This window comes from Trachemys scripta, chromosome 19, assembly GCF_013100865.1.
Source record: "Trachemys scripta elegans isolate TJP31775 chromosome 19, CAS_Tse_1.0, whole genome shotgun sequence".
NCBI classification, from domain to species: domain Eukaryota; kingdom Metazoa; phylum Chordata; order Testudines; family Emydidae; genus Trachemys; species Trachemys scripta.
The window spans coordinates 14,081,875-14,095,943 of NC_048316.1; the positions used below are offsets into that span (position 1 = coordinate 14,081,875).

At 41.8% G+C, this 14,069-nt stretch overlaps 1 protein-coding gene across 4 annotated transcripts in view; it reads left to right on the forward strand.

Moving 5' to 3' along the window:
- Positions 1-4,837: 4,837 nt before the first annotated feature.
- The window catches only part of FHAD1 (forkhead associated phosphopeptide binding domain 1), a 56,525-nt gene continuing 47,293 nt past the window's right edge, over positions 4,838-14,069 (forward strand). For all 4 annotated transcript variants that reach the window (XM_034753342.1, XM_034753344.1, XM_034753345.1 and 1 more), the window contains exons 1-4: positions 4,838-4,929; positions 6,658-6,740; positions 7,842-7,953; positions 9,405-9,611. In XM_034753342.1, the coding sequence (XP_034609233.1) occupies positions 7,858-7,953; positions 9,405-9,611 (303 nt within the window). In that variant the 5' untranslated portion in view covers positions 4,838-4,929; positions 6,658-6,740; positions 7,842-7,857. The remainder of the gene's footprint in view (positions 4,930-6,657; positions 6,741-7,841; positions 7,954-9,404; positions 9,612-14,069) is intronic.

Here is a 14,069-nt window from a genome sequence, read left to right on the forward strand (position 1 = left end):
CATTCACATGGAGAATAATAGAATGGGTGCTATTTTATTTATGCTAAGGGCCAAATCTTGCTGTATTGTACCTGAGCAAGCCCCCTGAAGTCCAGATTTTGGCCCTTAGTTTAAACCCTCTGCTGCTAGTTTCCAAAGGAGTAGTAATGTAAGAAATTGTTGCTACAATGAAGTGATTGAGAGAAACTTGTTGAACCTGACCCTTTTCCTTAAGGGGGTACCTTCCTTTCCAACCCAGGTCTCTAAAACGATAATTACCCCTTGCCCATTCTAGCTTGATTTTTGGCAATTTCTAATCGAGGGTGGAGCACTATATCTTACTAAACTAAAATTGAGGAAGAGGAGGGACGTGTGCAGTAATGATTAAAGCTAAAGTCTAAAGAAGGAGCAGCCCGGGTTCAAATTCCAGCTCAGTCAGTTAGTTGCTTGCTCTGTTGCTCTTTCGTGAAAAGGAAGATGATCTCTGGGAAAAATGAGAGAGTTTGAACTGCCCTTTTGCAGGGTCTATAAACTACCCCCCAAAAACGCAGACACTGTTTGAGGATAATCTGTTTCTTTGGCTGTAAAGCTACTTTGTGCCAAGTTTCAAGGCAGAGTCTCTTGACTACAAAGTAATCCTTCAGCATAGTCTTGTCATTTTCTTCCTAAACTGGCGTTTTGGGTCTGACACTGTCTTAGTTTGTACCCTGATATAATTTTTTTTTAATCCGCATCATAAGCAAGTCTCGCCCGCCGCCCTATTGTGGTGACTATCATAATTCCCTTTCTCTATATCAAAAGATTACCTAGGCACAGAGGGCTGAAACCTGCTCCCTGCAAGACTCAGTGGGAGTTCTTCCACTGGGAGCAGCATTGAGTCATTAAAGAAACCACCTCAGGGCTGTTGCTGAAGGAAACACCAGCTATGGGTTGGTGCTAGCAAATGGACAGAGTTGACTCAGATGTAAGATATACTAAATCTACATCATATATGGCACACCCATTTAATTTGGATACTTGCCAGGGAGAGCAGCTCCAAGGTAGTGCGTTTCAATTATTTTGAACAATGGATGGTAGTTATCTGTCTGCCTATTTCCAGCAACTATCACGTATGACTTGGGTGTTTGCTAGCAAAAAAAATCTCTGTTCACTTCCCAAATCTATTATGTCAGATTAGTCAGTTGTGCCTTAAGAAAGCATCTAAAATGTGTTAACGGATTAAAAGACAGAAATTAATGAAATACAGCAAATGAATATCAATCAGCAGTCAAATCTTTGTCCTAATTAGCATAGGTTACTGTCATTTATATGCTATGTTTCTGTTTTGGGTAGGTGTGCTAATTAAGATGATTATACTAAATCATTCTGCATAGTATTGGAGTAGTGGGACTCTACTACTCTAGCTTCACTTGGGAAATAACCTGGGGACCCCAGGCCGCAATAGCCAAGAAAAAAGGTAACAAAATCAAGCTTGGGTGAACATTCTTGTTCCACAACAGCCACTTGGATATGGTTCAGTATAGTGTATGAACTAGTGAGTGGGTCACATTTTCTATGGGAGAATGAGACAAGAAGTCAAAATGAATTATGACTAAATCTCAAAAGGAAGTAGAACACCGCCCAAGAAACAAGATCTTAAGCTATGCTGTGCATATACAGGAAAAAAGGTATACATCATACAATTTTTCTGACTTTATATAAGCCCCACATATAAGCACGTCAAGAATTCTGAGTCCGATTCAGACCTGCTTTAAGGAAGTGCTCAGCCACGGAAGCCAATGGAGTTGCTCCTGTTTATACCTGGGATCGTAATATACCAAATGGGTACAATACAAGATACTGAAAGACTGCATGTGTAGTAAAACAAGAGTTCTGTTCCTCTTAATATCTGTACAAAGTGGTTGCAGAATTTTTCTTTGGTATTACATAAGTTACAAAGTTCGTTAACCAAACACAGAATTATGCTTCGTACCTGATCTTTATAGGTGAATACATCTGTGGTGGCTATAACCTCACCAGCATACTGCACGCTTGAGTATTGCACCATTATGTCAGCTGGCTAGCTGCAACACCCATCACAAGTCCTGAAAGATGTGAGAAGTGGATATCGGTTTCTAGGTAATACAGTAAAACTCTTTTAATCCACAGTTTCTTCTTTGTCCAAATCTGTTCCCTGTTCCCTTCATTATCTGCAGGCCTCTGTGCTTTTTTAATCTCTATGCCATTTTTATCTCCTAAAACATTCTGGATGATGATGTTTGTAGCACAAAGGGAATATGTTTTCATAATTCAATTTTCAAACTCCATGTAAGGCATGTTTCTAGCAAGAACTTATCTTAAATGCTATTGCTATTAGCTTCTTGGCTAGCACAGACACAGCATTAAAGCAAGCAGATCTGAGCTGAGCTGCAGTCTTCTGGTTTTTTTTTCTAGCAGGAGTAAAATTACTGGACTTCATTGTAATCATTTTTTTTTAATGTTCCAATCAAGAAATAGTATGGCTGTAAAAGGGAAAGAATGAGCTAGAGAGTTGAATCAACTTAGAACCAAAAATTTGGTTTTGTTTAAGAAGAGTTCTTTTTCTACTGGTCCTTAAGAAAATTCAGTGGAAATAGCTTATATAAAGGAATACGTAATACCATCTGACAGTATAATTTGGAAAAGTGAAACCAACTTTTCCTCCTTTGAACTGAGAAATTCAAAAAATAAAAATAGTGGAAATGTAAAATATATTTTTAAAGGTATTAGTAAACCAAGTAAGAAATTCCATGGTGTTTTTAATGAAACTGATGTGCCTCCAAAAGAAATAAAAAATTTACTGGCACTGTCTGCTCAGACTTGTTCTACAGAACAAGTTATCCTGCTTTCTAATTGTGTTGCCAGAAGAGTTGCTCTCAGTTAAGAAATTGTGGTTTACAAAACTGACATGAGAAAAATGTCTGTCACAATGACAAGAGAATTTAGGAACAATTTTTTTTTCTTTTAAACCAGTTACTTTACATTATAGAATCTAGGTTAAAAAAATTCTTAGAAAATGTGGATTAAACAGTGTCATGTATGATCACAATGTACAAACTCAAAATTACTTTGAACTTGTACTTCTCTGGATTGTGAAAGTATTGTTTTTAATAGGTAAGGCAGAGTTACTGGGATTTTTTTTCTGTATCCAATTTTGAACCAGATTCTGCCCTGATCTGCAGTTGACTGTTGAAGTTAAAATGATTGCATGGAGTGTAATCGGGGCAGACTTTGGCGCTTAGTGGGGTTTTTTTTAGGTTGTCTTTTTCATTGTTAACTTTGTCTAATTTTTGTATCCCTCCTCACATAGAGGTTACCTGTGGTTGTTGTGTTTGCTTGTTTGTTTTTGTTTTTAAAACAGCTCTTTCCCCTAGCCCACAGGGGTATTATAGAATCAGGTATAGATGATGAGATCTGGATGGAAAACAAGCTGTGTTTACACTAGGATGTTGGGTTCTTGTGCAGGAGTCAGGTCCACCCAAGCCCTGTTGTGGATAGCTGATTATTATTTACAGTAGGGTGGTGCCCAAAGGCGGTTAGGTGCTATACAAACATATAGGGTTCAAAAAAGAACTAGATAAATTCATGCAGGATAGGTCCATCAATGGCTATTACCCAGGATGGGCAGCGATGATGTCCCTAGCTTCTGTTTGCCAGAAGCTGGGAATGAGCGACAGGGGATGGATCATTTGATGATTCCCTGGTCTGTTCATTCCCTCTGGGACCCCTGGCATTGGCAACTGTCAGAAGACAGAATCTATTTCTCCCTGTTAAGTATTTTCACACCTCTTGTCAAACTGTCTGTAATGGGCTCTCTTGATTATCACTACAAAAGTTTTTTCTCTTCATTAAATTAGCCTCTTAGAGTTGGGTGGGGGTGTGTGTGTGTGTGTGTGTGTAAGTAATCTATCCTTACTATATGTTCCATTCTATACATCCGATGAAGTGGGCTGTAGCCCACAAACGCTTATGCTCAAATACATTTGTTAGTCTCTAAGGTGCCACAAGTACTCCTGGCAGAAGACAGGATACTGGACTAGATGGCCATACTGGGTCAGACCAAAGGTCCATTCTTAGGAGGCGATGGGTTCTGGCCTGACAACCTTACAATGTGAAACACCAGCCCTCTTTCCCCTCTCCTCCCCAAAGTAGGGTGACCAGATAGCAAGGATGAAAAATCCGGATGGGGGGGGGGAGGTAATAGGAGCCCCTATTTAAAAAAAAAAAAAGCCCCAAATCTCGGGACTGTCCCTACACACTCGGGACATCTGGTCACCCAACCCCAAGGGTAGGTGGGGTGGAAGGAATTCAACCTCCGAGCACTGTGGGCAGGGGGCTAGTCGGTGCCCGGTGTAAACCTTATACTTTTTACAGGTATGACCCCTCCTGAATTCCCACGTTTTATCAGCAGGGCCCATCCCCTCGCCGGGATTCTTGCTGTCGTTTTTGTTCCTTGTTCACCAGTGTGTCCCCGAAATGTTTAAAATCCCAACGGGGGCCATGGAGGGGGGGGGGGGCTCAAAAGGGGGGGGCCCGGGGGGGGGGTCCCTAAAGTGTGAGCCCTGAGGCTGTGACCGTGTTTAGCGCTCACCTTTGCCTGTCTCAAGAGCAAGACCCCGGCCCCGGCATGGGGGCAACGAGCCCCAGCCAGGGCCGCTGCGGGCCCCCCCCCCCAACCCCGAGCGCAGCGCCGGGGCTGGGGCCGCTCGGGGGTGCAGCCCTAAGCCGCGGTGGCGCCGCTCCTGTCCCCCCCGGCCCGCCGGGTGCCTGCAGCCCAGCCCCGAGCGCTGGGGCAGCCTCCCCGCTCCGCCTCCGCCTCGGTTGCCCCGGAGACCCGGGTAACACCGAGGCCTAGCACCGCCTCAGGCCGGCCTGGCTCGACGGGGGGACGCCCCCGGGGCCCTAATGCCCGCAGCGGCCGCGGCAGCGCTGGTGAGTGGGGAGCGGCAGGGCCGCTCGTGCTGCCCCGGGCTCTGCGTGGGGGGCGGCCCAGCCCCAGGGGCTATTGCAGGGACGGGATTCCCAAAATGGAGCAGGCCCCTGTGGCCTGAGGGGCAAGACGCCCAGCGCCCCCACTGGTCCCCTTGGGGCCCTGCCACCCCCGCCCGGCAAGGCTCCCGCTGCCCCGAGGGACCCTACTGACCCCAGCACGCCCTTGTGCCAGGCCGCCACTGACCTCAAGGAGACACCAGGCCCCCTCGTGCCAGGCTCCCACTGGCACGGCCAGCCTCCTTCGGCTCAACCCCCGCTGATGTGAGGGGCCCCCTCGTGTAGTCATCCCACGAACTCCACCGCCTGCATCGTGCAAGGCTCCCACTGCCCCCATGGAGCTCCACAGGGGTGCCAGGCCAGCCCCCTTCCCGCCTCCCCTGTGCAAGGTGCCCACGTAGCCAAGAGACCCATGTAGGTGGCAACCCTCTTGACTCCAAGGGCCTTGTGGAGAGGAACCCTGCCCTGTGCGAAACCATCGCCTCGCGATTAAGGGCTCTGGGGAGGATAAAAGTTTTGTTTCTGAGACTCACTGGGGCAGTACGGGACAGGCTGTTCTGTGGGTGGGCTAGAAATCTGCCAGGGACAGAGGCTGCAACTTTACACAGAGGGTTAAAAAATACTTGCGGTCGTGTGTGTGAGAGCCAGCATATCGCCACACAAACAGCTTCAAAACTAAGGCCTGGCCTACGCACAGTTTATGTACAGGTGTAACTATATTTGGTAGGGGTGTGATATAATTATACTGGTCAAACAGCTAGTGTGGACAGTTATACCCATACAAAGATGCCTTATTCTGCTATAGATGATTATTCCACTTCCTGATAGGAATAAATTGTCCTGGTATAAGCACATTTATACCAGTATAGTTGAATCCCCACTAGGGGAGTTGTACCATTTGAATTATAGTTAGAGCAGGACAATTGAGTTAAGGTTGACAGACACCAATGCAAACCGTAAAAAGCAAAGAAATAAGCAATCTAGGGATTCATCACCATGCTCTGCTTGCTAGTTTCCCTTCTCACCCTTGGTTATTACCCTTCTGCTACCCAAAGCCCAGAATTCCCCCCACATTATCCTGAGCCAATGGCTCTCAACCTTTCCAGACTACTGTGCCCCTTTCAGGAGTCTGATTTGTCTTGTGTACCGCAAAGTTCCCCTCACTTAAAAACTACTTGCTGACCAAATCAGACCTAAAAATACAAAGGTGTCATAGCACACTATTACTGAAAAATTGCTTTTACTTTCTCATTTTTACCATATAATTATAAAATAAATCAATTGAAATATAAATATTGTTTTCTACATTTCAGTGTATAGTATGTAGAGCAGTATAAACAACTCATTGTCTGTTTGAAATTTTTGTTTATATTAAGTTTGCTAGCGCTTTTTATTTAGTCTGTTGTAAAACTAAGCAAATATCTAGATGAGTTGATGTACCCCCAGGAAGACCTCTGTGTACCCTCAGGGGTATGTGTATCCCTGGTTGAGAACCATTGTCCTGAGGAACCAATGGCCCCTTGAACTCTGACCACTTTTCTGTAGAAACTTGAGATATAGCCCTCCCTTGCAGGTACACATATCCTAGAATATCCTCTCTCCACATGATTTTTGCATGATTATGTATCCCTTGGACTCAACATGAGCTGCTACCCTTCTGCTTTTCCACAGCCTCGTGAGAGGAAGTGAGGCAGCACCGATTCCCAAACCATTCTCTCTGCTTTCCAGCAATGGATCCAATGATGGTGTATTAGGTTAATGCATGTAGCTAGCTTTACATGTGGAGACCTTAATAGGTCTGCATGCCCTCCGTCAAATTATACGTATTGAACTCTGCTGCACTCTCAATATTTGTTGTGTAATTTTCAGTATCATAGTGCAGGCTTTTCGAATGACATGTAGCTTTAGTTTGTTTGCTAAGTGCTGTTATTCTCATTCCTGGCTATAGATATAAAAGGTATGTTTGTATACAGTGGAATGCATATGAATAGTTTCTCCAGTGCTTCCTGAACAGAGGATTTGTGATAGGCTACGCGGGCAAATGGTTATTGGAGAACCTTGTTAAAATATTGGTAGCACATCACTGATGACCTGTGAAATGCATTTCAAAATGATGTGCAGAACTTATACCAGCAGAAATGTGAGTTCTGTGCATAGAGCACTTGCAGGACTGAACGCAAAGTTTTAAAGCAGAATTGGTATTTTACAGATGAAACTCACTGTGGGAAGTAGTTATCTTTTTTTGGTGTGATGTCAGCTGCATAGGATACCAATTTTGCAGAGGGTACACAAGTTTCTCACCCTGCTGTGAATGTTAGACCTCCTAAAGTGAAACTGTCAGCTAGTCTAGGTTGCAAGTGGGGAAACAAATTTACAAAGAAACATTGGTAATAATATTTTTAAAAGGTCAATAAAAACATTTGCTTGTTTGGATCTAAATATTTTCACCCTGCATGAAACCCAAACATTGCAGCATCTGTGAAAGTGAAATTGACCAGTCTGCAGATGCCTCTCAGTCTCCGATAGCATGAATGGTATAAAAAGTAAATTAGATATTTAAAATTCTTTCTGTCTTTGGATGGGATTTGAATTTTAATGGTAAATGGATGTGTAACTCTCTCAGGCTGTCTTGAAAATCAGTTTTAATCTTTTTTTTTTTTAGTTACACAGGGTAGAGAATTTGTCTTTAATTTTAAATTCAATCTGACAGCATCCCTGTAAATAAATTATGATATTTCTTCCATGTTATTTGATACTGTTCATTTAAGCTATTCAAAATGTTTTGACTGGAATAAGTGCAAAAGTGCATTGGATAACACTTAGAAAATGAGTTTTCTAAAAATAAAACCTTACAGGTAAAAAGAGGAGACAATGAAAGCCTTTTTAAAAAGTTCAGATGGTGTTTTTATGCTGAGATCAAAAGTAACTACTATAGGAAGACATGAAGATTCAGATCTTGTTCTGAAGGTATGAGCATAACATTTATTTTCATTATTATTCTTTACAGCACTTACTCTTACTTAACTTCATTACCCCATTTATAATAATTCCAGTCTTCCTTAGTCAGCAGTGGTTTATTTGATTTCATTTAGAGCCACAGGGATAAAATGGCAATTAGAGAACCTGTTTAAATATTTAAGTTAGACAACCAAAAGAGAGAGGAATTATTTGATATGGATTAGGGTCATATAACATGAAGCAACAGCCGGTAACTAAAAAAAGGAAAACTTAACATAGACATTAGGAACCACCAGTTCAATTAGACAACTCAATAATTTGCCAAGGAGGTTGCTTAAGCACCATCATTACAGGTGTTCATACATGAACTAGCTAAAACACTTAGAAAAGGATAGGGTATTAGAGAAAATAATGCCTCATTAGTGCTAGGGACTAGATCCAGAGCCCATTGAAGTCAATGGGAATCTTTCCTTTGACTTCGGGGTGCTTCGAATCAAGCCCTATGTGAATAAGGGTTGGATCAGAATGTCATTTTACGGCTGTTTCATCTGTGATTAAGTTTAAGATTACAATTAAAAATAGTTCCTTTTCTTGAAATTAGTTTGCTAAAAAACACAGATGTGTCTACACAGGAGCGTTTTTAAGCCATGAGCATACATTAGGGGTATTGTACACTCAAGTGTACCCACACCCAAGTTAGTCAACTAAAGAGCCAACTGAAAACAGTTTGCACCTTCATACTCAAAAGTGATCTAAATAGTGTTTGTTTATTTAGAACACACATGGAAATATATGTAGTAGATCTTAATGTTGGTACTATTTAACACTTGTATATTAGCACTCTACAGTAAGTGTCAAGGATGCTTTACACTACAGAGAGAAAAAAAGACAGGTTCTTGCTCCAAGTAGCTTACAATCTAGGGTCCTGATACTGCAGACATTTGCATATGTGAGTAGTAGTCCCACTGAGTTCAATGGAAGTACTAAATGTGCAAAGTTACTCGTGTTTTAAGTGTCTGTGGTATTGGGGCCTAGGTTGGATATGAAACAATATGCTATAGAGAAAGATCACAAGAAGCAAGGGGGAGGGGAAAGTTCTTAATTTGATACCTTCATTATTATCATATGCATCTATCTGTAACATCAGTTATCCATTTTTATTGCTGTGATCTGGTATATTTTGGTACCTATTCAGATGACCTGTCTGACTTATAAAAATGCAAAAATGTGACGCTTTAAAAAAAAATCTAGCCATTGAACAAAATAAAAAAAAAATACTGTATCTTGCATAATAGATGAGCAATCAGCAGCCATTTTGACTACCTCTGAGCCAAAACATATTATCGTATGATATTAGCCAGATGAGACAAAGCAAAATAAATCCCAGCAAAATCCCCATTGCGATCCATAACTCTGGGAAATTCTTTGCACTGATTTCTGAAACTGTTATCCAATTTCAGTCTGTAGGTATTGAAGATCATCATGCAGTCATTGAATTCAGCGATTCAGAAAACAGCTTTGTTCTTCAAGATTTCAACTCTCTTCATGGCACTTTTGTTAATGATTGCCATATACAGAATGCAGCAGTGAAAGTGGGTGCAGGGGATATTCTGCGCTTTGGTTCAGGAGGAACATCCTATGAGCTAGTGATAGAAAACACTTCTCAGGTAATGTCTCAGGAGTAGATAATATCTTCCTATTTTGTAAAGTAGCTGCATATGAATGTCTGCTCCAGGGGTGAAATGCTGGACCCTTTGAGGAGTTTTCACCCAAGACCTTTTAGAAATTCCTTTTTTAATTAATTTGTTCACCCTCTTATGCTAATGTAAGAATAATGCAGAGTGGAACCTGACAGATGTGTAAAATCTAGAATTGAGGAATGAACAACACTCCTTATTTATAAAAATAATTATATTGATACAAAGAATGGAGTTAAATGTTTGGTAAAAAATGGGCTGAAATTGCTGAAGTCTGACTGGATTTGTTAATCATATGACTATACCAAATTACCATTTCCTTGGTCCTATTCAGGACCTCCTTTCTCAGGTAAATCTCCCTTTGACATCAAGCTACAGTGCGGAATAAGGCTCCAATAGCTATGTATTTGGTTACATTTAAAACCCAAACATATTACTATATTAATATACCAGAAAAATAAAATCTAAAAAATTCTGCTTATTTTATTAGTTTTTTCCCTCTCTCATGTTTCTCCCTCTTGTAATTTCTGCATTTCTGGTCCTTTTTTCCATCCCTCACCTTTCTAGTTCTCATTCATTTTCAGTATTATTATGTACTAGAGGGTCACTCACAAGGGGCTCCTTGCATACTTCCATTTCTCACTCCACATCTCTCTGTGTGCTGTCTTCCCATCCTCCTCTGTTTCAGGGACTCTGTGCTGCTTCTGCCATCACCAGAGGATCTGTGTGCCTCCCATTTCTCCTGTTCTGCCATTCCAGGTTCCCTCATTCTCCCCCACACAAACCAGTGGCTCTGGGTTTATCTCCATTTTCACTTCCCCATATGCCCTTCATCCCCCCTCCTGCCCCGCCCCGCCTTTTCCCTCATGGCAGGGAGTCTATATGCTTCTCCTTCTTCCACACTGGCTCCATCAATTCCCCACCACCAGCATCAGAGGCCCTGTGCACTATGGCAATTTCTGGCCCTGTTTGTTTTTTCTGGTGGCTGAGGAACTCCCTGAGATGGGAGCCCTGTGCAAGTGCATCCAGTGCATATTGGTTAATCCAGGCCTGCCACTAAGGGCTCTGTGTGCCCCTCCATTATGCTCCCATTGTACTTGGTGCTGTACAAACAGCACAAAAAGATGGTCCATGCCCAAGGAGCTTCTTTTCTTTTCCTTCTGTTTTTTCCCCTCATCCTCTTTGCATGTTCCATGTTCCCCTTCTCTGATACTCACTTCTTTAGCTAGTACAGTGGGTGTACTTTAAAGGGTTCTATTGGCTTGAGAGACATTGCCAGTTCCAGCTGTATATCCTGTTTTAGGTGTAGGTAGGGCCCTACCAAATTCACGGCCACGAAAAACACATCATGGACCGTGAAATCTGGACTCCCACTATGAAATTTGGTCTTTTGTGTGCTTTTACCCTGTACTATACAGATTTCATGGGGGAGACCAGCGTTTCTCAAATTGGGGGTCCTGACCGGAAAGGGAATTGCAGGGGGGTCAGAAGGTTATTTTAGGGGGCTTGCAGTATTGCCATCCTTACTGCTGCACTGCCTTCAGAGCTGGGTGGCTGGAGAGTGGCAGCTGTTGGCCAGGCGCCCAGCTCTGAAGACAGCGCCTCGCCAGCAGCAGCACAGAAGTAAGGGTGGCAATACCATACCAAGCCATTCTTACTCTGCGCTGGTGCTGGGGGTGGTTCTGTCTTCAGAGCCGGGCTCCCGGCAAGCAGCCGCTACTCTCCAGCCACCCAGCTCTGAAAGCAGCGCCCTCACCTGCAGCAGTGCAGAAGTAAGGGTAGCAGTACCACAACCCCCCCCCCCACACACACACAATAACCTTGTGACCCCCCGCCCCCTCACTCACATTCCTTTTTGGGTCAAGACCCCTACAGTTACAACACCATGAAATTTCGGATTTAAATAGCTGAAATCATGAAATTTACGACTTTTAAAATCCTATGACAGTGAAATTGACCAAAATGGACCATGAATTTGGTAGGGCCCTAGGTATAGGGCATACATCTCAAACAGAGATACTTTTTTTCTTTTTCAAAAAGTCAGCATAGCTAGATATGGTACGGAGGCAAGTTGTTTTCCATTTGAGAAGCCTTCTCTCTTAAAAGTAAGGGGAAAATGTTCATGGATTTATTGAGAGGGAATAGGAAAATAAGAGGTCTCTAGCTCCACCTGCTGCACAATCTCAGGCACTGCATTGAGAGGTTGTAAAACCTGGATTTTTCTTCTACAACTGCACTAGGGACAAGAAAAGTTAAGCCTCTAGAAAACTCAGAAATATCTCCAGTTTGTCTGATTCTTCTTTAGAAGTACAGAGTATCCAAACTGGAAACTTCCCTTTTCAAGTTGTGTTTTCAAAAGTTAAATGGTAAAAATAACAGATTATAAAAACTGTTATCTTTTTAAATTTGTGCTTAAAAGCAATTTGATCCTTTTTCAAACTCAAAAGTATACCTGGATTATATGTGATTGCGTTATTAGCAATAGTATCATTCATGTCCTTAGCATGAGACAGGCATCCAGCAAAGACCCAATGTCACACCACAACTCTTGAACACAGTATAAAATAAAAGCATTCACATATATAGGAAATGACATTTAAAAAGGTAGTACTCCTGTCACGGGACAGTCAGCTAGTATCACCAAGATTTCAGGCAATTTATATGGGAAGGAATTGATAAGAGCCCGTAAGACTTTTATTGCTCTGGGTCTTGAAGATCTCAAGCAATTGGAGATCTAGAAATCTGCCTTGAATAGGATAAAAAACAAACTGATAGATTCAGGCTTGTCTTTGGAGACATGCCTCTAGAATGTGGGGAGGAGTGCTCAAATGCAGCAAATAGCAAAGGATATCGCAATAGCTTGTATTCCCATATTGCAAACACAGAAATGCTGCAGTTCAAATAAATAGTCAAGGCCCAACTTTCCAAAGTGGATGACTTAATGGGGTGACATATTCTATCACTCAGACTAACATTGGGCATACAAAATGCACATTTATATTAACACTTTGCACCGTTATAACTCCATCACAGTATCTTAAAGTGCTTTACCAACATATAATAATTAAGCCTCATATGCCCCCTGTAAATTAAGGAAACATTACTTCTATTGTACGGGTAGGGAAACTGAGGCAGGGAGCTGTTCAGTGATCTATCCAAGGTCGCAGAGTGAATCAGTGGAAGAGCCAGGAGCAGAATCCAGAAATTCTGGTTCTCAGTCCTGTGGTTTAAGCACTAGGCTACATTTCCTATACATAAATTAGATGGTAAATTCTTCTGGGCAGGGACTGGGATTATCACTGTTGTGTGTAGAGTGCCAAGCAAAATTAAGCCATGATCCTGGGCCTCCGAGCACCACCTCAGTACAGATACAATAGTCCGTGAGTGCCAATTTGAGTATCTGGATGCAGATTTTGGATGTCCTAGCCTAGTTTAGTAGTTTGGACTCCTCTCCCCAAAGTTACACAGAGTGCTGATAACTGAGGAGAAAATCCTGATTTTAGGTGGTGAAACCAACTTTATGAACGGATGCAGTTAGAATTCCAATACTGTGGCAGAAAAACTGTTTACATAAAGTTTGTCCACACCAGAACATCAGGCATTTTCATTTAAAAAATATTTTATGTACAATACATACTGACACAGAAACAGCACAACATGCCTTTTTAAAGCTTCAGGCTTTATGATTCCTTTTTGATATAATAGCTTTGATGTTTGACATTGCTCACTGTAGAGGGTAAATCATTGTTAAGTTTCAGTGCACCAAGTATTTGTAGATATATAAAAAGATGATTTTCCCTTTTTTTTTAGTATTAAAGGTAAAACAATTTTTTAATTATAATTGTATAAAATGTTAAATTATTCAATCCTGAACAAAACAGATGTGTAGCCCTGAAATTACAAATACATTTTAAAGGTAAATAAAAGCCTTTTTTTTAACCTGTCAAGATCTGAGCATCACAAACACCTATACAGAGTGAGGAGCTGCATTCATAATGATGCTTTAGGTGTGTATGATGTTATCAATTCTTGCAGGAGAAACATTGGACCCTGAAATTGGGTCTGGGCAGGTAAGTAAAAGAGGACATTATTTTCACATTGTTTGCTTCAGATTTTATTTATAAGTTTTTAATTCATTCATGCATTCTGTTTAAGACTTAGGATCTTTTTTGTATGTATTTTTAAAGTATTTCAGTTCACCTTAAGTGAACCCAAAGTGACCAGCCATGGCCTTTTTCTCCACTGTTAGTTATTTAAGGGGGATTGTGGGGAGGGCAAAGTCACATTCTGCTGGTATGTATTATCTTATTATGTAACCTTCCTTTGCCTGAAAGAATTTTAGGTACCTATATTGCCACAGTGTCACAGAGCAAAAGATAAACTCTGAGGAGTCAATTGCTAACGCCTCAGTGGTAAACAGATTTAAAA